Raw genomic sequence first — 23411 nt, forward strand, 5'->3', positions numbered from 1 at the left:
GAGTGAAGTTTAACTCTCCTGGCAAGTTCATCAGGATCTAAAACTAGCTTCACAACAAAAGCTTGGTTTTTAATATTCCTTTTCCAGGCATGTGAAACAATATTGATTAATTGTCTTAGGGATAATGAGCCCATCTTCTGTTGAGCTATACGACAGCATAGTAAGATGCAACATATGGTTCTGCAAACAGAAGCAGCTATGGGCAACACAAAAGGGTCTACTCAGTCTACTCAGAGTTAATGTTTCCCATTCATTACTTTGATAACATTAAGATCCCCAGAGAAACAGAAATAGCGTATTTGTGTAGTGCGCTCTTGTTTACCACGCACTTCACATAGCATCTGTGATCTGCGGTCATCCTTGCAGCAAGTCTCACAAGTAGGTACCTAAGGAGGGTATTTTCTCTATTTTCTCCAGAAATCAAGAGTAAGAGAAGTTAATGACTTTCCAAGATCAATTTGAATCTGGTGACATGATATTTATGATATAGCAATATACGAAAATAGAAAAGCACATTATTAGGAGACAAAGCATAAATAGAAAACTAAAACAAATTACTGCCCTTTCTGTTTTTTATTTCAAAGCTTGTAGAAAGTGAATATTTATTTCCATTAAAAATAAAAACACTGTCTTAGCCCCTGTAGCTCAGCAGCTAGGATGCCAGCTACATATACTGCGGCTGGCAGGTTCAAACCCAGCCTGGGCCTGCCAAACAACAATAACAACTACAACCAAGAAATAGCCGGGCATTGTGGCAGGTGCCTATAGTCCCAGCTACTCAGGAGGCTGAGGCAAGAGAATCGCTTAAGCCCAAGAGTTGGAGGTTGCTGTGAGCTGTGACGCTACGGCACTCAACCAAAGATGACAAAGTGAGACTCTGCCTCAAAAAAAAAAACATGGTTAGTAGACATTTAATGAATAAATGAGAATTTAATCTCTCATTCAACAAAAATCATTTAGGGAAATGTATTATTATTATTCTGTTGGTAAACTAAGAAAATTTCGTCAATTTATGAGGTAAACTATGCTCAATGTCAACTAAGTCTCCCTTGGCAGTGGAGATTGAGGTTAGGAGACTCAAAAAAAAAAAAAAATCAAGCTGTTACCTAATCCCACGTACTGTACACGTATTGAATTGTTGCCAAGGTAAAGAGAAGACCCACATTTCAACCCCTAACATCTGAAACAACATCAAGTTGGCTGAGACATTACACACAGCAAGAAAATAAATTACTCGCCTTTTGGAAGGGCATTTTGTGCCACAGAGAAACAGTTTTCTAAAGGGCACCTTGGTAGTATTAGAGGAGGATTTAAGACGTTTCCTAAGAGAGCCATAAACCCTTAAAGGTTCTCCAGCCCAACTGCCAGCTGCCTGTATGTCAACACAACACAGGAGCTGTTTGCAGATTTAGACACAGGCTTGCTGAAGAGCTCAGAGGTCATCTAGACCATTTTTGTCAAAAATCAATTACCTGGAACACACAATCTCTTCTGCCCCCAAAACCTGGCATAATTCTTGACCAGTTTTCCCATCAAAACTCCAGCATTACTTTATGCTCATGACCTAATTAAGACACATCTGATCTAACTACTCACTCCCTGCTACCCACCCTGACTCCATCTCACAGCCCTTGAGTGAACTCTGTCTACTGTCTTCCTCTTCACTGTGTTTCTGGAGCTCTGTTATCAAGGGGAAGAAAAAGTCAACATTTATTGGTTCACATTCATCAGAATGATAATTTCGTAGGCTAAAATTCACCAAAAAAGGACCATTGTGAACTCTCTTTGGTGAGATAGGAAGATTTCTTAACAGTGACAGGAGCCTGGAAAGATGAAGTAAAAGCTTTCACTCCTTAATTCCATCTTCTGGGCCCTGTAGCTTCTGCCTTTGGTGGCCAGTATTACCAACCCCTTAGTTAAATAAAGCTCTACTGTGGAGAGTAGATAGTGCCCATGGTCTGAGCTCAGGTCACAGCCTAACGCTTTTTCCAGAAAGCTACAAGACTGTGTTCTTTCTGGGCAGTATGAAGATTTTCTAAGGGAAGAAGAAAACTTTGGTAGAAAGAAGGTCGAGACTGTGATGGGGAATCAAGCTTATTTCCTTGGATGTCAACACAGAACCCCATTAAAGTTTGATGATGTTAGTTTATGCTTCTGGCACCGAGGTCTACACAGAGATGGCACGGAGAGGAGAGGATGAATTTTCTGTTTCATTTCCTTCATTTTCTCATGTTAGCCTCCAAGTGCCCTTGGCTCTCCTCCTGCATTTTCTGCAACTCCTCCCTGAAGGGTTGAAGATTTCTTTCCACACCGCGTCTGTGTGCCCTTCCAGATGGAGATGCCTACCTCATTTCCCACTGCCAGACTCTTCTTAAAAGGGATATTTTGTCCTGAAAAGAATTTTGGCATCATATTTATTGCCAGGCTGACTTAAATTCATGGAAAAAGGGCGAGTTACTACAAATAGTAAAAGAACCTATTATGAGAATTCTATTCTGATTTAAAATGGAAATGGATCTCAAGGCTAAAGAATTTACCCTGTTTGTATTATAAATATAATACCTTGGAATTTAAAATATGTTCATTCCTAAGAATTCTAATTTGTTAAGCTTATTGTCTAATTTTGCCCCATAGCATCGCAGTTCATAGTGGAAAATGAAGCCTTGGCATAACTTTTACTGTATCACTTAATTTTAGCAGAGATGTATCAGATTTTAAGTCCCATTTATGGACCAGTGTCTCTTAAGTTTATTGGGTGCAAATGTGGTTGCTTAAGAATAGACGGTATCATCTAATGTTATGTAATTATGATGTAGGGTGGTACTGTACAATCTAAAAAGTTGTCTTATTAAGTCAGGTTTATGTTATCTTTACCCTCCTCCTATGGTCAGCATCTAATCCTCAAAATAATTCACATTTCAGCACCCCAAAAAGGCTGAAAAAAATGAATCTGTGACCTAGTTCTCGTCCAAAGTCCTTCAAAGACCAGGCACCACCTCTGAAGTTTTTTCTTCTAATGACTAAGACTTGTATAAAAAGTACCGAGTGTTACTGAAGAATAAGAGATTATGAAGGGGGAGCAACATCTAGAAAGTTTTGCCTTCTGTCCTCCACTAAAAGAAAATCATTTGCTCAATGTGAGGCCTGATAGTGAGGAGTACCTGGATTATTGCCCAGGAGCAAAAGTCCTTAATTAATGTTTAGAATCTTTTCCAGGTCTAATACATGATTCTGTTTAAAAAAATTATTTAAGAAAACAAAGTAACCTACGTTTCTAACTGTGTAACAAACATACCTCCCAGAACAAATTCTGGAAATTCTGACCCAATAGGGGAAATTGAGTAGACCTGAGGCAGGGGGCTGCCTCCCATGGAGCCTCAGTCTCCTTCATCTGCAGCCTCTGGGGACCTCACCTGAGGTTTCCTTCCCTCCACTCCACTGCGTAACTGTTACTACCTCTTCAAAACCTAAAAGGATCTGGTAACCAACTCAAGTTATTTATACGCTTTTCCTTGATGACACTGCTGGTGGTACAAAGTGTATCTGCTTATTAAAGTTACTCAATTATCCAAGCCCTAGGTCCCCTTAAAAGCCGTCTCGTAAGTGGATGCATTGCTTAGGATAGTATATTGCTAGGGCACTTCCTCAGCAACTTGTGTGCTTTTTAGAAGCTTTTGCCTTAAGTGTACTTCACTGTATTTCTGTTGTCCCTTAATTTGTGTCTTAGGCACTTTGATTTTTAACCTCCTTCCATTTCTAAACGCATTTAACACATTAGAGGATACGTGTGAGCATTCAGTTATATAGAACAGAAGATCCATCGTGGTTACTGTGCACTCAGGCAATAAATATTGATCAAGTTCCTACATAACTCCTAGCATCATTCCTGCAGTGGTCAAGGTAGCCTTGAATGGAGAAAGACACCTATTCTGTTGGCTGGTATTGTGTACTAGGAACAGACACTCGAGCAAGTGAGGGAATGGGAAAAGAGGGCTACAAGAATGTCAGGTACTGATGAGCCCTCTGAGGAAAATAAAGAGATGAAAGGGAGTGATAGAGGCTAAAATTAAAGGGCAAAAAAGACTTAACAGGTGGTGACGGCCTCTCTGAGGAGTTAACAGTTGGGCTGAGACCTGAATGATAGGTGGGAACCTGTTATGGAAAGATCTAGAAGAAGAATGTGCGGGGTGGCATCGGGCAGTGGTCAACTTGCTGGACTGAGAGAAGAAAGGTGAGTGTGTCTGGAGCTTCACCGTGAGCAGGACGTCCACTCAGAACATCTGGGTGTGAGTGGCTGCTACAGGGATATTTAGCCAAGTGAGGTGTCCTGTGAATGCCTGTGGTCCCCAAGCCCTGTGGGGTCAGGGACCCTGGCCTGTTACGAGCAGCCCACACAGCCCGAGGTGAGCGGCAGCTGGGCAGGGGAGCTTTGTCTGTATTTCCAGCCGCTCCCCATAGCTCCCATCCCCACCTGAGCTCCCACTCCAGTCAGGTCAGCAGCCACATTAGATTCTCAGCAGAGCATGGATGGTAAACCCTGTATAATCTACACGAGCGAGGGACCTAGGCTGCTGGCCTCCTGTGAGAATCTAATCCTGATGATCTGAGGTATATGTAACTCGCTTGAATCATCCCCAAACCATCTCCCCCTCACCCTGTGGAAAAATTGTTTCTCATGGAACCGTTTCCTGGGTGCTGGGTCTGCTGCCCTCACCAATATTCGTTGGAGTCCTGGTGATGTTAAGGAGAGAAGGGAACAGGACCAATGTAAAATACTAGTATGTGGTACTGGTCTTTCCAAAGTGTTATCACCCACTGGGACAGTGTAGCCATAGAAGAGATGGAAACCTGGGACTGAGTCCCAGATGTGCAAACTGTGAAGGGTAAACCAGGCCAGGTGTGGTGGCTCACATCTCAGCACTCTGGAGATGAGGAGGAGGATTGCCCTGAGCCACTGTCATGCCTCTGCACTCCAGCCTGGATGACAGAGAGGCCCCGTCTCTTAAAAAAAAAAAAAAAAGAAAGGAAGGAAAAAAGAAAACAGAAACATCTACTAACAAGACCAAAAAGCCAAGAAAGAATCCCTGGAAATTAGGAAGAGAACTGGGGGGAAATGGCCTCACGCATGGAAGGATGTTTGTGTTGAGTGCTGCTGCCAGGTCTGATAAAATACCAGTGAACACTCAGCAGTGTGAGAGTCACCACCATTCTCACAGGGGCAGGTACAGCAGGGCCCATGGGGACAGGAGTCTGTTTGGAGTGAGAAGTATGAGAAAAAGTGAGGATGGCAAAAGTGAAGCATTTTAGGGTTTTTTTTTTAATTCTTGGGGATTCATTGAGGGTACAATAAGCCAGGTTACACTGATTGCAATTATTAGGTAAAGTCCCTCTTGCAATCATGTCTTGCCCCCAAAAGGTGTAGCACACACCAAGGCCCGACCTCCCTCCCTCCTTCCCTCTCTCTGCTCTCCCCTTCCCCCACCCCCACCATGACCTTAATTGTCATTAATTGTCCTTATATCAAAATTGAATACATAGGATTCATGCTTCTCCATTCTTGTGATGCTTTACCAAGAATAATGTGTTCCACTTCCATCCAGGTTAATATGAAGGATGTAAAGTCTCCATTTTTTTTAATGGCTGAATAGTATTCCATGGTATACATATACCACAGCTTGTTAATCCATTCCTGGGTTGGTGGGCATTTAGGCTGTTTCCACATTTTGGCGATTGTAAATTGAGCTGCAATAAACAATCTAGTACAAGTGTCCTTATGATAAAAGGATTTCTTTCCTTCTGGGTAGATGCCCAGTAATGGGATTGCAGGATCAAATGGGAGGTCTAGCTTGAGTGCTTTGAGTTTTCTCCATACTTCCTTCCAGAAAGGTTGTACCAGTTTGCAGTCCCACCAGCAGTGTAAAAGTGTTCCCTTCTCTCCACATCCACGCCAGCATCTGCAGTTTTGAGATTTTGTGATGTGGGCCATTCTCACTGGGGTTAGATGATATCTCAGGGTTGTTTTGATTTGCATTTCTCTAATATATAGAGATGATGAACATTTTTTCATGTGTTTGTTAGCCATTCGTCTGTCGTCTTTAGAGAAAGTTCTATTCATGTCTCTTGCCCATTGATATAAGGGATTGTTGGCTTTTTTCATGTGGATTAATTTGAGTTCTCTATAGATCCTAGTTATCAAGCTTTTGTCTGATTGAAAATATGCAAATATCCTTTCCCATTGTGTAGGTTGTCTCTTTGCTTTGGTTATTGTCTCCTTAGCTGTACAGAAGCTTTTCAGTTTAATGAAGTCCCATTTGTTTATCTTTGTTGTTGTTGCAATTGCCATGGCAGTCTTCTTCATGAAGTCTTTCCCCAAGCCAGTATCTTCCAGTGTTTTTCCTATGCTTTCTTTGAGGATTTTTATTGTTTCATGCCTTAAATTTAAGTCCTTTATCCATCTTGAATCAATTTTTGTGAGTGGGGAAAGGTGTGGGTCCAGTTTCAGTCTTTTAGATGTAGACATCCAGTTCTCCCAACACCATTTATTGAATAGGAGGTCTTTCCCCCAAGGTATGTTCTTGTTTGGTTTATCAAAGATTAGGTGGTTGTAAAATGTTAGTTTCATTTCTTGGTTTTCAATTCGATTCCAAGTGTCTATGTCTCTGTTTTTGTGCCAGTACCATGCTGTCTTGAGCACTATGGCTTTGTAGTACAGACTAAAATCTGGTATCCTGATGCCCCCAGCTTTATTTTTGTTACAGAGAACTGCCTTAGCTATATGGGGTTTTTTCCGGTTCCATACAAGTGCAGAATCATTTTTTCCAAATCTCGAAAGTACGATGTTGGTATTTTGATAGGAATGGCATTGAATAGGTAGATTGCTTTGGGAAGTATAGACATTTTAACAATGTTGATTCTTCCCATCCATGAGTATGGTATGTTCTTCCATTTGTTAATATCCTCTGCTATTCCCTTTCTGAGGATTTCATAGTTTTCTTTATAGAGGTCCTTCACCTCCTTCGTTAGGTATACTCCTAGGTATTTCATTTTCTTTGAAACTACGGTGAAGGGAGTTGTGTCCTTAATTAGCTTCTCATCTTGACTGTTATTGGTGTACACAAAGGCTACTGACTTGTGGACATTGATTTTATATCCCAAAACATTACTGTATTTTTTGATGACTTCTAGGAGTCTTGTGGTTGAGTCTTTGGGGTTCTCTAAGTATAAGATAATGTCGTCAGCAAAGAGGGAGAGTTTGACCTCCTCTGCTCCCATTTGGATTCCCTTTATATCCTTGTCTTGCCTAATTGTATTGGCTAGAACTTCCAGCACTATGTTGAATAGTAAAGGTGACAGAGGACAACCTTGTCTGGTTCCAGTTCTAAGAGGAAAAGCTTTGAGTTTTACTCCATTCAGTAAAATATTGGCTGTGGGTTTGTCATAGATAGCTTCAATCAGTTTTAGAAATGTGCCACCTATGCCTATACTCTTCTGTGTTCTAATTAGAAAAGGATGCTGGATTTTATCAAATGCTTTTTCTGCATCTATTGAGAGGATCATGTGATCTTTATTTTTGCCTCTGTTAATATGGTGGATAACGTTTATAGACTTGCGTATGTTAAACCAGCCTTGCATCCCTGGGGTGAAGCCTACTTGATCATAATGAATGACTTTTTTGATGATAAGTTGTAATCTATTGGCTAGGATTTTGTTGAGAATTTTTGCGTCTATGTTCATGAGTGAGATTGGTCTGAAATTCTCCTTTTTGTTTGGGTCTTTTCCTGGTTTTGGTATCAGGGTGATGTTTGCTTCATTGAATGTGTTGGGGAAGATTCCTTCTTCCTCAATTTTTTGGAATAATTTCTGCAGTACAGGAATAAGCTCTTCCTTGAAGGTTTGATAGAATTCTGGAGTGAAGCCATCTGGACCAGGGCATTTTTTGGTTGGAAGATTTTTTATTGTATCTTTGATCTCAGTGCTTGAAATTGGTCTGTTCAGCAGCTCTATTTCTTCCTGGCTGAGTCTAGGGAGAGGGTGTGATTCCAAATATTGATCCATTTCTTTCACATTGTCAAATTTCTGGGCATAGAGTTTCTGGTAGTATTCAGAGATGATCTCTTGTATCTCTGTGGGATCAGTTGTTATTTCCCCTTTATCATTTCTGATTGAGGTCACTAGAGATTTTACTTTTCTATTCCTCGTTAGTCTGGCCAATGGTTTATCTATTTTATTTATTTTTTCAAAAAAACAACTCCTGTTTCATTAATTTTCTAAATGATTCTTTTGTTTTCAATTTCATTGATCTCTGATTTGATTTTGGATATTTCTTTTCTTCTACTGAGTTTAGGCTTAGATTGTTCTTCTTTTTCCAATTCCATAAGATCTCTTGTGAGATTGTTGATGTGCTCTCTTTCTGTTTTTCGAATGTAGGCATCTAAAGCGATGAATTTTCCTCTCAAAACTGCTTTTGCAGTATCCCACAGGTTTTGGTAGCTTGTGTCTTCATTGTTGTTATGCTCAAGGAAGTTAATGATTTCCTGTTTTGTTTCTTCCTGCACCCATCTGTTATTCAACAGAAGATTGTTTAATTTCCATGCCTTTGGGTGGGGTCGAGCATTTTTTTAGAGTTGAGTTCCACCTTTAGTGCCTTATGGTCTGAGAAGATACAAGGTAAAATTTCAATTCTTTTGATTCTGTTGATATTTGTTTTGTGTCCCAGGATATGATCAATTTTGGAGAATGTTCCATGGGGTGATGAGAAGAATGTATATTCTTTATCTTTGGGATGGAGTGTTCTATATGCATCTATCAAGCACAGTTGTTCTAGGGTCTCATTTAAGTCTCTTATATCCTTGTTTAATTTCTGTTTAGAGGATCTGTCCAGCTCTGTAAGAGGAGTGTTAAGGTCCCCTGTTATGATGGTATTATCAGATATCATATTGCTCAGACTGAGTAAGGTCTGTTTCAAGAATCTGGGAGCATTTAAATTGGGTGCATAGATATTTAGAATTGAAATGTCTTCTTGTTGTATTTTTCCCTTGACCAATATAAAGTGACCATCTTTGTCTTTTTTGACTTTAGTTGCTTTAAATCCACATGTATCTGAAAATAAGATTGCAACTCCTCTTTTCTTCTGAATTCCATTGGCCTGAAAAATTGTCTTCCAACCCTTGACTCGGAGCTTTAATTTGTCTTTTGAAGCCAGGTGTGTTTCTTGCAGACAGCAAATGGATGGCTTGTGTTTTTTAATCCAGTCAAGCAATCTATGTCTCTTCAGTGGGGAATTCAAGCCATTAACATTTATTGAGATAATTGATAAGTATGGTAGTATTCTATTCATCTTATTTTGTGAGAGTCCATTGCTTAGTTTTATCTTTTGCATCCGTGTGGAGGTTAGGTTCTGTCCTTTAATTTCTGAGATCTTACTTTGCTGCTGATCCATTGTGGTGGTCAGTGTGCAGAACAGGTTGAAGTATTTCCTGTAGAGCTGGTCTTGTTGTGGCGAATTTCCTCAATGTTTGTATATCTGTAAATGATTTGATTTCTCCATCAATTTTGAAGCTTAGCTTAGCAGGGTACAGAATTCTGGGCTGGAAATTGTTCTGTTTAAGTAGATTAAAGGTAGATGACCATTGTCTTCTTGCTTGGAAAGTTTCATTAGAGAAGTCTGCGGTCACTCTGATGGATTTGCCCCTGTAGGTCAACTGGCGCTTACTCCTGGCAGCTTGCAGAATCTTTTCTTTTGTCATGACTTTGGATAAGTTCATCTCAATGTGTCTTAGAGAAGCTCGGTTAGAGTTGAGACGACCTGGGGTCCGATATCCCTCTGAAAGCAGTGTGTCAGAATCTTTGGTGATATTTGGGAAATTTTCTTTTATGATATTCTCTAGTATGGCTTCCAATCCTCTGGGGCATTCTTCTTCCCTTTCTGGAATTCCTATGACTCATATGTTGGAACGCTTCATAAAGTCCCATAATTCTGACAGTGAACGTTCTGCTTTCTCTCTCTTCTTTTCTGCCTCTTTTACTATCTGAGTTATCTCAAAAACTTTGTCTTCTACCTCTGAAATGCTTTCTTCTGCATGGTTTAACCTGTTGCTGATACTTTCCATTGCATCTTTAAGTTCCCTGATTGACTGTTTCATTTCCTTCAGCTCTGCTATATCCTTTTTATATTCTTCATATCGTTCATCTCTGATTCTGTTTTTGAATTTCCTTTTGGTTATTTTCCACTTTATTAGCAGTTTCCTTCATTGTTTCCATCATTTCTTTCATTGTTTTGAACATGTGTATTCTAAATTCCCTTTCTGTCATTCCTAACATTTCTGTATAGGTGGAATTCTCTGCAGTAACTACCTCATGGTCCCTTGGCGGGGTTTTCTGGACTGGTTCTTCATGTTGCCTGGAGTTTTCTGCTGATTCTTCCTCATGGGTGATTTCTTTTATCTGTTTCCTTGCCCTAATTTTCCTTTCACTTCCTCTTGCTCTTTAAGTTCTCATGCCTGTGGACTAAGGGTTACAGGACAGAAGGGTGAGAAAGTTGAAGAGCAAAAAAGGGATGAAAGAAAGGAGGACCGAGTGGTAAGAAAAAAAATAAAATAAAAATAGAGAAAGGAGAAGGGGTGGGTAAAAGGAATATTGACAAAAAGAAGAGAGGCACAGAAAGAGGGAGACAGAGCAATATAGGTGTACAGTGGGGTACTTTGATACAACCTTAAAAAAAAAGAAACCACCTTCTGGGGGTGCCCAGTGGGGTGGTTCCCTTGAGGTCAGCAGCTCTTTGCTAAGCTGATCAGACACAGTACCCCACCTCCACCAAGTAGAGAGGAAAGACAAAAATGCTATAAATTGAACCAAAACAAGCAAACAGAAAGCTTTACGGGATAAAATTGGCTGGAAAAACCAAATAATAGCGGTAGAAACACTAACAAAAATGAAGTTCTAATTATTGAAATAGGCAAGAATGGGAAATTATAATTAAACTAGAAACATTGAGAAAGAAAAAGGATCTGTATGGAAAAGGGTGAACTTAAAAAACAAAACAACAATCAACAACATCAAAATAAACAAAAAAAACAACCAAACCAATAAAAAAAAAAAACACAACCAAAAACAAAGCAGTATGTATATGTTATTGAATATTGTCTGGGCAACACGTGGTCTTCTGGGGTATGAGATGTTAATCACAGTTCTCATATGACTGGAGGCTGCTAGTTTCTCAAACCCCAGCAGGTAGACACCCTAAATCTCTCTTCAGCCCACTTAAAAGGCACTTTGTGCTTGTTCACTTGCTGAGCAGAAGCTTTCCCAGGGAAGTGCTTGTCACTGGAATCACTGCTGAAGTGGCTATCCACTTACCCTGTGTGCCAAAACTGGTCTCCCTCTGCCCCCGAGGGTTAGGGCTGCAAGGCGGCTCAGACCCCACCCTTAGGCTACTTGGTCGCTGGGTTACCAGCTCCCACCCAATTCCAGCTCTGCGACCCTGAGGGCGGAGCTTGCCGGGGCAGATCGCTCACAATGGCTGCCTGTGACCCAGAGCCAAACACTATTAGCTCCGTCTGGCTCAGCGGCTCAGACTGGGGCCCTAGACAAAGGCCAGAGTTCTCTGCACTCCTGCTCAGGCTCTCCCCAAGGCAGTTCAGCTGAGTGCCAAGTCCAAAGACACCAAAACAGTTCACAGGTAAGGCCTTTCTGGTTTGCAGTCTCGCTGCTACTGAACTTACAGTTGCGGGCGGGTTTTGACCAATTGAACACATGCGACCGCTTGCCGGTTTTCCACTGTTTTAGTCCTCCTCTTGGGGTCCAGATGTCTCTCGCTGACTCCCTGTATCCTCTCAGGGGTGATGATAGGCAGATCCCACCAGCCAGAGATGCCTGGAGTCCTATCTCCCCAGACTCACAATGCCCAGATGCAAGGAAGCTGTTACTCAGCTGCCATCTTGCTCCGCCTCCCCAATTTTTTTTTTTTTTTAGTTACTTGAATGTGCTTATAAGGTAGGAGGGAATAATGGAAGATAGAGGAGCAGAAAAGACATGATGAGGCCACGAGGAGAGTGTTAAAATGCAGGAGCCAGCTCCCTGAGAAGTTAAAAGGCATTAGTTTCCAAAGCATGAGTGACCCCATTAGTTCTTGATAGAGATAGGGAATGACTGTAAATATGAAGACTATTTTCTATTATGGAAATATTTCTGTGTTAAAATGTTGAGAAACCTAAGCCAAGTGACTTTGCTCACTTGGGGCTATGTTTAAAAATATCGCTTTTCTACAGCCCAATATAATATACTCTGAATATAACCATCATATGTAGTGTACGTATGTAAAACAGTTCAGCATACACAAATTGAAACATGAGGAGGTTGTGGATGTTTTGAGTTTTCCCTTTTTCCTAAATTATATGGAAATTTCAAATACAATTTTAAGATAAATATAAGGGAAATATTACATACCTCTTAAATTGAACGTTGCTTATTTCAGCATGGTTTTTAGGTTAAGTCATGATCTATGCTGAACAGAGCAGGCAAAGACAGAATCAGATCCATGTAGTGTTTCTAGTTATATATGAGCCTTTGTGTTCTGCACTGAAGGATTAAAATGTTGTTGACTACATACTGAAAGACATGTAGACTTTAAGACTTCCTTTCCTTAAAATCTTTGTTTCTTTCAAATCATAAATGACTTAGGTATGAAAAAATTTTAAATTAAAACGAATCCACGTATTTTTAAGATTTATTTTTAAAAGTGCATCAGGTGATTTAAGTATTTGTATTTTATCTTATCACAGGTTTATTTATATTTATTTTTCACTGTGCCATGAAGGAGAATGTTCAGAAACAGTGGAGGCGCCACCTGTGCTGTGGTAGATTTCGCTTAGCGGACAACTCAGGTAAAGGGGAATAATGTGGATTGGATGGAACATGTGAAAGTAGTTGGAAATGTTTGTCATTCACTCTTCCATTGTCAGCACAAACAAGTCCCAATGGTAGCAAGTTACAAAAGTGAAGCATAGGAAGAGACCCTTAGTTGGAATCTTAGAATATTGGAGCTGGAAGAGATTGGAGAACTTTGAACCCAAACCCTTCTGTTCTGCAGAGGATAAGCATGAATTCCAGGCAGGTTGCCTAAGGCTTGACGTCTCATTTAACAACCTGGATATCCAGAGGTTCCACTATTCCAGACTGACTTTTCTCTGTTTTTGAGATCCTTAGTTACATTATTATGCAAAGAGATTTTTCTCACTGCAAAAAAATTTAATAATATCTGAAAAAAAGATTACTTTTCCTTTTTTCCCTGTCCCTTCCCCTTTCCTATTTCTTTTCTCCTTCTCTCCTTCCTTTTCCTTTACCTTCTTTCCTCCCGCCCTCCCTTTCCTTCCCTTTCTTGCCTTTCTTTTCTTAACCATCAGTGGTTATTGCCTCACCCTTAGGCTATTTAGGAAGTAGGATTTTAAGCATTATGTATACAAGGTCAAAATAAGAAAAAAAAAATTTTATTGTTGGGGATTCCTTGAGGGAACCAGGTTACATTGATTGCATTTGTTAGGCAAAGTCCCTCTTATAATTGTGTCCCACCCCAAAGGTGTGTCACACACAGTGACCCCCTCCCCCTCCTTCCTTCCCTCTCTGTCCTCTCCCTTTCCCCCACCCCCACCATGTACTAGGTCATTAATTGTCCTCATATCAGAATTGAGTACATTGGATTCTTGCTTCTCCATTCTTGTGATGCTTTACTAAGAATAATGTGTTCCACTTCCATCCAGGTTAATACAGAGGATGTAAAGTCTCCATCTTTTTTAATTGCTGGATAGTATTCCATGGAATACATATACCACAGTTTGTTAATCCATTCCTAGGGTAGGCATTTAGGTGTTGGCAATTATAAATTGAGCTGCGATAAAGAGTCTAGTGCAAGAGTCCTATGGTAAAAGGATTTTTTTTTCTTCTGGGTAGGATCAAATGGGGGGCCTAGCTTGACTTCTTTGAGGGTTCTCTATACCTTCCAAAAAGGTTGTATTAGTTTGCAGTCCCTCCAGCAGTGTAAAAGTGTTCCCTTCTCTCTACATCCACGCCAGCATCGAAGTAAGAAATTTTTATGTGCCTTTGGTTTATTATTGTTCAGATGTCAGTCTCTTCTCTGAGCCATTGCCAGCGTATCAGAAAATCAGATGCTCCAGGTGAATGAAATAATGCAGTGATGATTTGTCAGGGCACAGCGTATTTTCCATAAAGCAGATTGAGTCATTTCTTTCAGATTGGAGTAAAACAGCTACCAACATCATCAAGAAAAGCTCTGATAACCTAGGAAAATCTTTATCTTCAAGCTCCATTGGTTCCAACTCAACCTATCTTACATCCAAATCTAAATCCAGTTCCACCACCTATTCCAAAAGGAATAGCCACACCGGTGAGTCGTTCTGGTCATGATAAAGATGTCCTCTGGTAAAGTGCTTATCAAATTTCCATCACAAAAATTGACCTATCAGGAAGAGTGACTGTGCCTGATAGGGACTAACTTTAGATTTATGAAAATAAAAATCTGTTTGAAGACCTCATCCGACACTTCTATGAATATTCGTCTTTTTTAACATCATATATCCCAAATGATATGTACATAACCATAATATTACTAACGCTGAATATTATTGCAAATGAAGTAATTCCAAACTTAATTTTCTTTAATAATTAGGGCATTTTGTTTCAAAAAGCTATATTTTTATTTTAAAATGTAAAAATTGAATTGCAGATTATTTCAGAAGAATATAAAAGTTACTTGACAGGTTTTCATGGAAACAGGAAGAAACGCCATCTAAGATGTATATTTTATTTGAGACTTACTTCCTTTACCATTGGAAGTGTTATTGGCACTTGATCTGTTAATATGAAAGATTCGAATCACTGATTAAATATGAAAGCATAGAGAACATAGTATTTAGAAAGCGATACAGGACTGTCTTTGTCCATATCCTATTTTTTCACGATATTTACAATGACCACACGTTCTGTTACTGAGCATGTACATGAACAATCCTGATGACAACATGGAAATAAAGAATAGTTTAAGTGGTATATGCCATGGGAGGCTATAGTGGGAGAAACTCTGAGGCCACAAGTTCAAGGCTGCTGTGAGCTATGATCCTGGAAATAGCTGTAACACTTCAGCTTGAGCAAACATAGTGAAAACCTGGGCAGCGCCTGTGGCTCAAGGAGTAGGGTGCTGGTCCCATATGCCGGAGGTGGTGGGTTCAAACCCAGCCTCTGGCCAAAAAAAAAGAAAACCTTGTCTCAAAAAAGAAAAGAAAGAACATTTTGCAGTACTTGATAATCAATTAGTGATGTGATGTGATGTAAGAAGGTGTACCTTTTAATAATTTCAATGGGAAATAATAGAACTGTGACTTTCAAATACCATTAATAATTAATCCCCTGACAGCTTTCACACGTGGCACAACAGCACTTTCCTAATTAAAGATGATTCTAAAAGGATAATAGAAATAACGTCTTAATTTTTACTTTGTTTAGCTATTAAAAATGAGCAGAAGTGAATGACACAGAGAAGGTTAATACTTCGCTTTTTGCAATAGGGAGTAAATTGTGTGATGTGTCTGTAATTGTTCATATTGTAGACACTTGAATTGCAAATGACTCTACATTTGAATCCTAACTCATGTCCCCGCTTGCCCCACTGGAGTGGCCACTGCCTGGGATTCGTGGCAGTACTGTGACAACAAGTTAGAGTGTTTAGAGAGTTTGTTGATTCCAAAATAAATTAAAGATCTAAGAACTAAGAGAAATTTAGGACAGGAATTCTTAAAGCTTCTTGTACTCAAGGACGTTTGGGGGCGGGGGGTTTTGAATCAAAGCTGTGGATTCTCTTCCAGAGCAAGGTGCAGACTTTAAGTCGTCCACACCATTTTCACTAAAATTAACTGGTCTGTGCACACCTGCTTGGGAATACCCGAGTAAGGAAATTGATGAGAAACGTATAGTCTAAGATAGATTATTCTACCTAATTGGTGGTTCCTTAGTACAAAATATCTTTTAATTGTAATGGATTATTTTATCAGATTATTTAACCAGACTTAAATTTAGATACTCATTTTGCCTTCCCTTCTAAAATGCAAATAATAAATGTGTTATCAGTCAGTTGTGAATGAATAGGAATTAGCCCAACGGAATTGCTTTCTTCTTGACAGAGCTGAGAATAGCTAACCTGAAGACATGCCCCCCTTAAATGGGGAGAGAAGAAAACAAGGTAGATAAAGTAGGACACAGCATTTCAGAAATATTAAGGAAAGAAAGGGCTGCAGGAGCCTGGGGGGGAAACTGACTGGAAAATAAGAGGGGACATGCAGAATTGGACATATCAAAGGCAGACTTTACTGTTTTAAAATGTTTTGTTTTTTAAGACATACATTAATATTTTCTGTTTTTCTTAATTTAAAAAAGCCCTTGGGACTAAATGGGTTCTTGTCAACCAGCAAGAAAATGTAATAGCATTATTTGTATGGTATAATAAATTCTGGATTGCAATCAACTGACTTCAAATAGCTTTTTGTCTATTCAGCCAGTTCTCAATGGGACAACTGGTATACTGGGGATCATGTAGGGTATGCAGAAAGTCACTACATAGCATCATGACTATCTAGTTGATTTATTTCTTGGAATTGATCTAGACATTCATATGTTTATGGTATAGATAATGTCTCCTAAGAGCATTCCTTCAACAAAAGTGGATCATTCAGGTAAACTTTTATTACTTTTTCATAATGCATGAATTTTTGTGCAAGGTAGTAGGAGAACATATATGCATGGATTAAGCTAAGATTCTTGCCGCACCAGCAAAATGGCTTATTCTTTGCAAACTGTTCCACTAGCATGATGACATTCCTGCATTGAGCTGGAATTTCTGAAATTTGGAATGATAGTGTGCTGTGCTGGCTCTTCTCTGCATGGGGTGTCTGCAAGCCGCTCCTTCTAGGAAATGTACCATGGTCTAGAGTGAGGGGGTCACCTATCATGTGAAGTCATGACAAAAAGCAGCATTCAAGAGGAGAGTTATTATAGAAGGGACGAGAAATGCTTTACTGCTTTTATGGATCACTGGACGTGTCATGGTACATTCATAGAAGTATGAAAGTGAAATTGTCAATTCCAAGCCTGCTTTGTAAAGATTGTTACCTGCTTGAAATTTCAGCACAGGTCAGATAATAGTTCATTTCCCTAGCCCCTGGTTTTCAGATTTGAAGCTATAATCAAAATCTATATTACCCATAACATAATATCTAACCAGAAGACTGTGATTATATATATAATCAATATATATATCATATTTGAATATATATATTCAAATACAATCCTCGATGAAAATTTTACTTAATTACACTTGAAGACCCATCAGATTGGATCACTTCTTTATACTGAAACTGATCATAATCTCTGCAAAGTACATGTCCTTGGAAATTACCAAGGAAGCAGGGTGAATATGTCCTGGACATTTCTCTGAAAATATGTGATCTTCTAAAAGTATCAAGCACGTATTATTCACGATTGATATTTGTGTCAAAGAATAATCCCCACCAGAAAACCAATGGCTAGTGAATATATGAACTAAAAGGAAGCACAGAATCAGCTTGCTGAGGGCTGAATGGGGTGGGAGTCTTAAGTTACAACTCCTTGAGCTTTTTTCCACCAACATTGGGATACTTTAGTTACTCTACCATGCTTCCGTCTGCCCACTCGCTCCATGAACCATCTATTTTTTCTTATGTCCTATCATTTTCCCATTTCAACATTCATTTGATTGCTTCAACACAAGACCACAGTTGAGCAATTTGAATAGTTTCCAAAAACAACAGAGAGCATGATGGCGGCTTTTACCCTTTATTGATGGATTTTATGTTTCACATCACATACTGGGTCTATCCTACTCAACTAGAGAAAGCTTGGAGTAAACATTCTGATTTCAGCACCCAGATTTTTAAAAGTAGTTCTTCAGGGTAGAGTTTTTGTCTCTTCCACAGTGTATAGAGAAAATATGACTGCAGGGAACTGAATACTTTGTAAGAGTTCATATTTTTGCCATCAGTATAAAATCTCTATAACTGGGTTAATTTAAGGATAGAATTATTACCCAAAATGTATTGGGAAAGGGAGGTACTTAGGAGATATTCATAGGGTACATAAAGATAGCCATATGTGTTTATAGATAATGGAGCTTCACAGCACTGTCTGAGCCAATTTTAGAAAGTTTTTAGATCTAGGAAAATAATATTCAAATATACAATATTGAAAAACTCAGAACAGAAATTTATTAAGCAGTCCCATTTTATTATCAATTGCTTTGATATTACTACTGTCAGCAATAACATCACTCCAAAACTCTAGCATAATTAACAAAAATGTAATTTTTTATTAAGGTATTCTGATAAGATACTTGATTTTTATAATTAAAAGAATAACTCATACCTTTTTTTGCTGTATCCCAATCATTTAACAAACTAAAAACCACAGGAAAATGTATTCAAAGTACCTTTTATGTTTATTTTTATTTACTTTTATTCTCTAAAACCACTTAATTTTATAAAAATTATTATTGTGAAAAGTATCAAACATATATAAAAGTAAAAGATAACTATGCCCCTGTACCCATCAACTCTTAGCCAGTTACAGACCCCGACCCATTTTTCCCCTCCCTATTTTCTTTGGAAAACATACCTCAGATATCATTTCTTACATAACTATTTCAGCGCATTTCAGTTCCTTTGTTACATAATCTGGTACTTCTAAGCCATTTGGTGCATATATTTTTGAAGTGGTTTTCTGAATATTTTATTCACTGGCTTTTTGAAAAATGCCATGTATAAGAATATTTCTTATAATAAATCATAGTACAGATTACTAGAAGGAAAATTGACATTTAGTGACCTAATGGGAATGAACTTTGAAGGTGAAAACATGGAATTTTTGTGCTGCCTGTTACCTAATCGAATGAAGAAATAGAGCTCCATGTCCTTTGTGTACTTCATGAATGGGCAAAACCGCGTACAGTATGGGGGTCCTTAGGCACGGCACCAGCTCATCTTGCAGCCTAATCTCTTGTCATTTCTTGCAGACAGCACTTCCATGGACAAGTCTTTGTCAAAACATGCTGATGGAGAACAAACATCGATCATCCCTGTCCATCAGGTCATTGATAAGGTCAAGGGTTATTGCAATGCTCATTCCGATAACTTCTATAAAAATATTATTATGTCAGACACCTTCAGCCACAGCACAGAGTTTTAAAGTCTTTAATGTAAGAAAGGAAATCAGTCTGCAGAAACATGAAGATCAGCAAGCTGTGAAAACTACAACTTGCAGATGTAAATGTGCTATTACCTAGGTAACTGCATAAGTGCGGAATGTATTTTAAAAGTTAAGGCTTTTGTGAAATTCAAAATATATCTTTTCAGTATACTTCTCCCATGGAAGAGTTTTCATCATCATTCAAACTTCAGTGCAAAGAGCGATATGACTCAGTGGCCACAAGAGACATGATTTTGAAAAATATTAAATTAAATCAGACTAATCAGAGCTCAGGGGAAGACATTCAAATTAACAGACCAGGGCAAGGCAAAGCTAAGAACCAACCTTAGTTGAAATCTCATTTGTAGCCCACCAAATAGTCCTGGAGGTACCTATTTTGTACATCATCTTTCTCAATAATAAAAAAAAAACAAACATACTATTATTTATAACTATTCTTTATGCCCACAAGTCTCATCCAGGGCTATGGATGCAGTAACACTTTCTCTTTTTTTGGATGAAATTTGAACCACAGATAGAAAAAATTGTTTCATGCTTGACCCAAAGCTTTGAAAAGAATTTTCTTATATCAAATGTTTAAACTTTAGAACCATAGCATGCTTTAAAAAAGATTTTTCAAATTTTGACCTAGTAATGTGAGGCTATGTTAATTGCTAATATTTTACTTATGTTATTCAAAGCCCAAGGTTAAATCATCATCATGAGTTATAATTTAATCCCATACATTTGAGTCAAGTTTAGTGTTGATATGCCATTGATTGTGGACTTGCTAGTAGTTGCTTAAGGCTGAGTCTGTTACTTCTCTGCTGAATATTGAGTCCACAGGCTCAGAGGAAGAAGAAAAACTTCCATTAGACATGCTGTGAGAAGTAGGGTTTTCCTTTTAGAAGATACCATTGAGACTACATGAATCTGTCCTTGCTCTAGAGATTTTAAGACATTTCCAATCATGCAAATGAAAGCCTCTTACTTCTGTTGAGAGTTGTGGTCGGAGGAATACACATGGGTGACTTGTGATAATCAAAATAATTTATAAATGTGTGGGTCAACAATTGCTAGTCTTAAAAACTACTTGTATGTTAAGCCCTCTGATTTTAGTATGTAAGAGCCTGCGGAAGTCTGACGAGATCGATATGTGTGATTTACGATCAGGCTCCTGCACACAGCCATGCGTAAAATTAAGCAACTTACCCAACTCTCACACTACCTGAGTGATGCCTGCTTGCTAGTGAATGTGTAGAAGACCAGGTTTTAATTGTCCTCAGATGATGGCGTCCTATGGATTTTAACAGAAACTGGTCCCAGTGCAGGCTGTGCTTTTACATTTGCTCTGGGCTCTCTGGGAAGTATCAGGTTCTGGGAGGCTGCAGCATAAGTGAGGAGAAAGTCTGCTTAAAGACAGAGGCCAGAAACAGCACCTTGAGGCCTTTCCTTCTGCACAAAAGCAGGTAATTCTCAGGCTGAGACATGACACTGGAGAGGCTTTCAGGCTACACAGTAGCCCAAGGGCCTCTCACCTTTGCAGAGCTTCAATCATGAAGCCGTTTGCCAGGGGCGTTTTATTACTGGTCCATTTTACAGCAGCCCAGAACACCATCCTGGGAGACATGAGCTTTGCCCAGCCTGCCTTTTTGCATTTAGTAGAAAAGAATAGTAAATCTTAAGGTCACTGAGATTCACTATAGTAAAGGCAAAACCCTTTTCAATAGGCGTATATTAACAGGCAGCATATTTTGGCAGAGGTGGCATGTAGATGAAAGTTAATCTGAAATAGTCACTGAATATTCATATACTTTCTCCCCCAAACCTTAGCTATTCATGGTAGATTTTAATTAGTTTTCTACTGTGAGATTTCTGTCCAAACTGCTTATTTAGTTAATAGTAATTAAGATAGAGCATCAAAAATGGCTTTGCTTTTGATTTCTACTCATATGCACCCAGATCTAGAAAAATGTCCTGTTTTCCATATTAGACAACACTGTCAGCTCCATTTTAGAAATATTTAATAAAAGGTAAGGAAAACAATGGAATTGAAAGACTGAGCCAAATTTGACCTTCAGTTCCCAGCATGCAGTTCTCACCTTCCCATAACCCCCTCAGAGCAGAGGGGCAGGACTTCAGCTGAGAGACAAAATTTGGTTAACCTGTCTTTAAGAGTATCAATTCAGACTCTGTTTCAGTTTTGTTTTTTTCTTTTCATTCCCTCTTTTTACACTATATTATGTTGGAGTCATAGTCTCGGATCCTGAGATATTTTCTGTTCTTGTCGCATTTATTTACATTGTAAAGATTTTCTTTGTCTATTGTTGGCGTAGTGTCTTTTGTATATATTTATTTATTTGTGTTTATAAATGTCAAATTGTTTCACATCTTAGCTCGGTATTGACTAGCTTTGTTTTAGTTAACTTTGCATTAGAGAGACTGTATATATTTTTTCTAAATACTTTGTGAAATAGTTTTCTGTAGTGATACCTTTGAATATGATGAATACAAGTGACTGTGAGTGCAAATTGGAATTAGTAGTAAGAGGCTACTATAGCAGATTTGCCATTTTACTTACATGGAAAATGCTTTTTAAATAAATACTTACGTTGTTCGTGTTCCAAATTATTTCCAATGTCTTTTTGAGTGAATGTTTTTATTTCTGACTCTTAAATAGGAAAATATTATTTGACAACTGGAAAATAACCTGCCACCAATTAAGCTAGTGACATGGGGCTACTTTGCCAAAACACTTGGAATGAATCTATGCCAGAGATCCAGTTCACTGGGGATGAATGCATTTTGAAGTTCTTAGAATTTCTTAGGATGACTGATGCAAAGCCAAATTCTGGTGGATTAAAAGTAATGCAGGTTTCATTTGGGGGAAGTCTTCAGAATCCCCAAAGGGAATCAACTCAGTAACGTTTAGAAATTAGGACCTGGGATATTTTCCTGGCATTTACAGTTGCTATTTTCACTGTGGGAGGCTTAGCACATGACACATTTTAACCAACCTCCCTTGCACAGATGAGAACAGAACCTCCCCACTTCCTTTCGCCCTGGTTATTTAGGATACGTTTCTTCTACAGAGAGCAAAGGCCCAATGTGGCTCATAACTCTACTCAGCAAAATGCACACCCAGAGCTAAATTGTGAGGCACTTTGACAGGTCACTGCTAAAGCTGGTCTCTGGCCGCAGTCACAACTCCCAGCCAAGCCATGTTAAGAAAACAGACTCCCAGTTGCCTGAGGCTCACCTGTAGTCATAGTATATGAGCAGGTTACTTCAGAGAGCCTGGGGAAGGACTGTGAGGAGTAGATGAGGAACACTTATTTAATTTGCAGGCTGACCTGTGTGTATGGTGTTTTTGAAATCTGAAGGGATTGGGCTTTGTAAATGCAGTGTTTTGGAAGCACTGCTGTGTTGTCAGTTGAATAACATTCCACTTCTCTTATATAATCTTCTTTTGTCCCTACCCCCAGCCTTCCTTATTTGTCTCTCTTTTCCTTCCTTCCTTTCTTTTTCCTTCCCTTCTTTCCTCTTATCAAGGAATAATAATTAGCATAACAATTTGTCGTTGCTTCCCTAGAGAAAGGTAACAGTAAATGTGAAATTTTCAGACACTTCCATTTATATTCTATAGCTAATCCAAAAAGTAAAAAGAAAAAGGTTGGATATCCCAGGCAGCTCCAACCTAAACTGAATACTCTGAACCTTATTAAAAAAAAAATAAAAACATAAAAACATTTGGGAGCCAGATTCTGATTTGCTAGTTCATGTAATTTTCACAGTTCTATGAAGTATTGTATCTGCTCTTCCATTTGGAGAAACGGGTGATTAAAGATGGTAAGTCAACTGCCTGTGGCCACAGAGACAGTAAGGGCAGGATTCAAATTTAAGTCCAGCTGATTGTGTGTTCATTCTCCTACACCAGCTTACTTGGCTGCCTCCTTCAAAGAACCTACAGCCTTTGAGGGAAGGTAATCCCAGGACAGGATAAATGTTGAGAGGTTCAGACAAAAGCTCTAAACTAGCAAAACATCAGTGATTTGGCCTTTGAAGTTCTGATAGATTCTGATTGGCCTCTCCTGGGGGCAAAGACAGGTATTCCAGACATGGAGAAAGTCCAG

At 38.9% G+C, this 23411-nt stretch overlaps 1 protein-coding gene across 5 annotated transcripts in view; it reads left to right on the forward strand.

Moving 5' to 3' along the window:
• Window positions 1-21909, forward strand: part of ADGRG6 (adhesion G protein-coupled receptor G6) — a 148943-nt gene extending 127034 nt beyond the window's left edge. For 3 of the 5 annotated variants that reach the window (XM_053591183.1, XM_053591185.1, XM_053591184.1), the window contains 3 exons: window positions 12780-12881; window positions 14246-14398; window positions 19106-21909. In XM_053591183.1, the coding sequence (XP_053447158.1) occupies window positions 12780-12881; window positions 14246-14398; window positions 19106-19278 (428 nt within the window). In that variant the 3' untranslated portion in view covers window positions 19279-21909. Of the gene's footprint in view, window positions 1-12779; window positions 12882-14245; window positions 14399-16690; window positions 16737-19105 lie in introns of all 5 variants that reach the window. The other 2 variants (XM_053591187.1, XM_053591188.1) reach the window with 1 other exon arrangement.
• Window positions 21910-23411: the final 1502 nt, after the last annotated feature.

Source organism: Nycticebus coucang, chromosome 5 (assembly GCF_027406575.1).
Source record: "Nycticebus coucang isolate mNycCou1 chromosome 5, mNycCou1.pri, whole genome shotgun sequence".
NCBI classification, from domain to species: domain Eukaryota; kingdom Metazoa; phylum Chordata; class Mammalia; order Primates; family Lorisidae; genus Nycticebus; species Nycticebus coucang.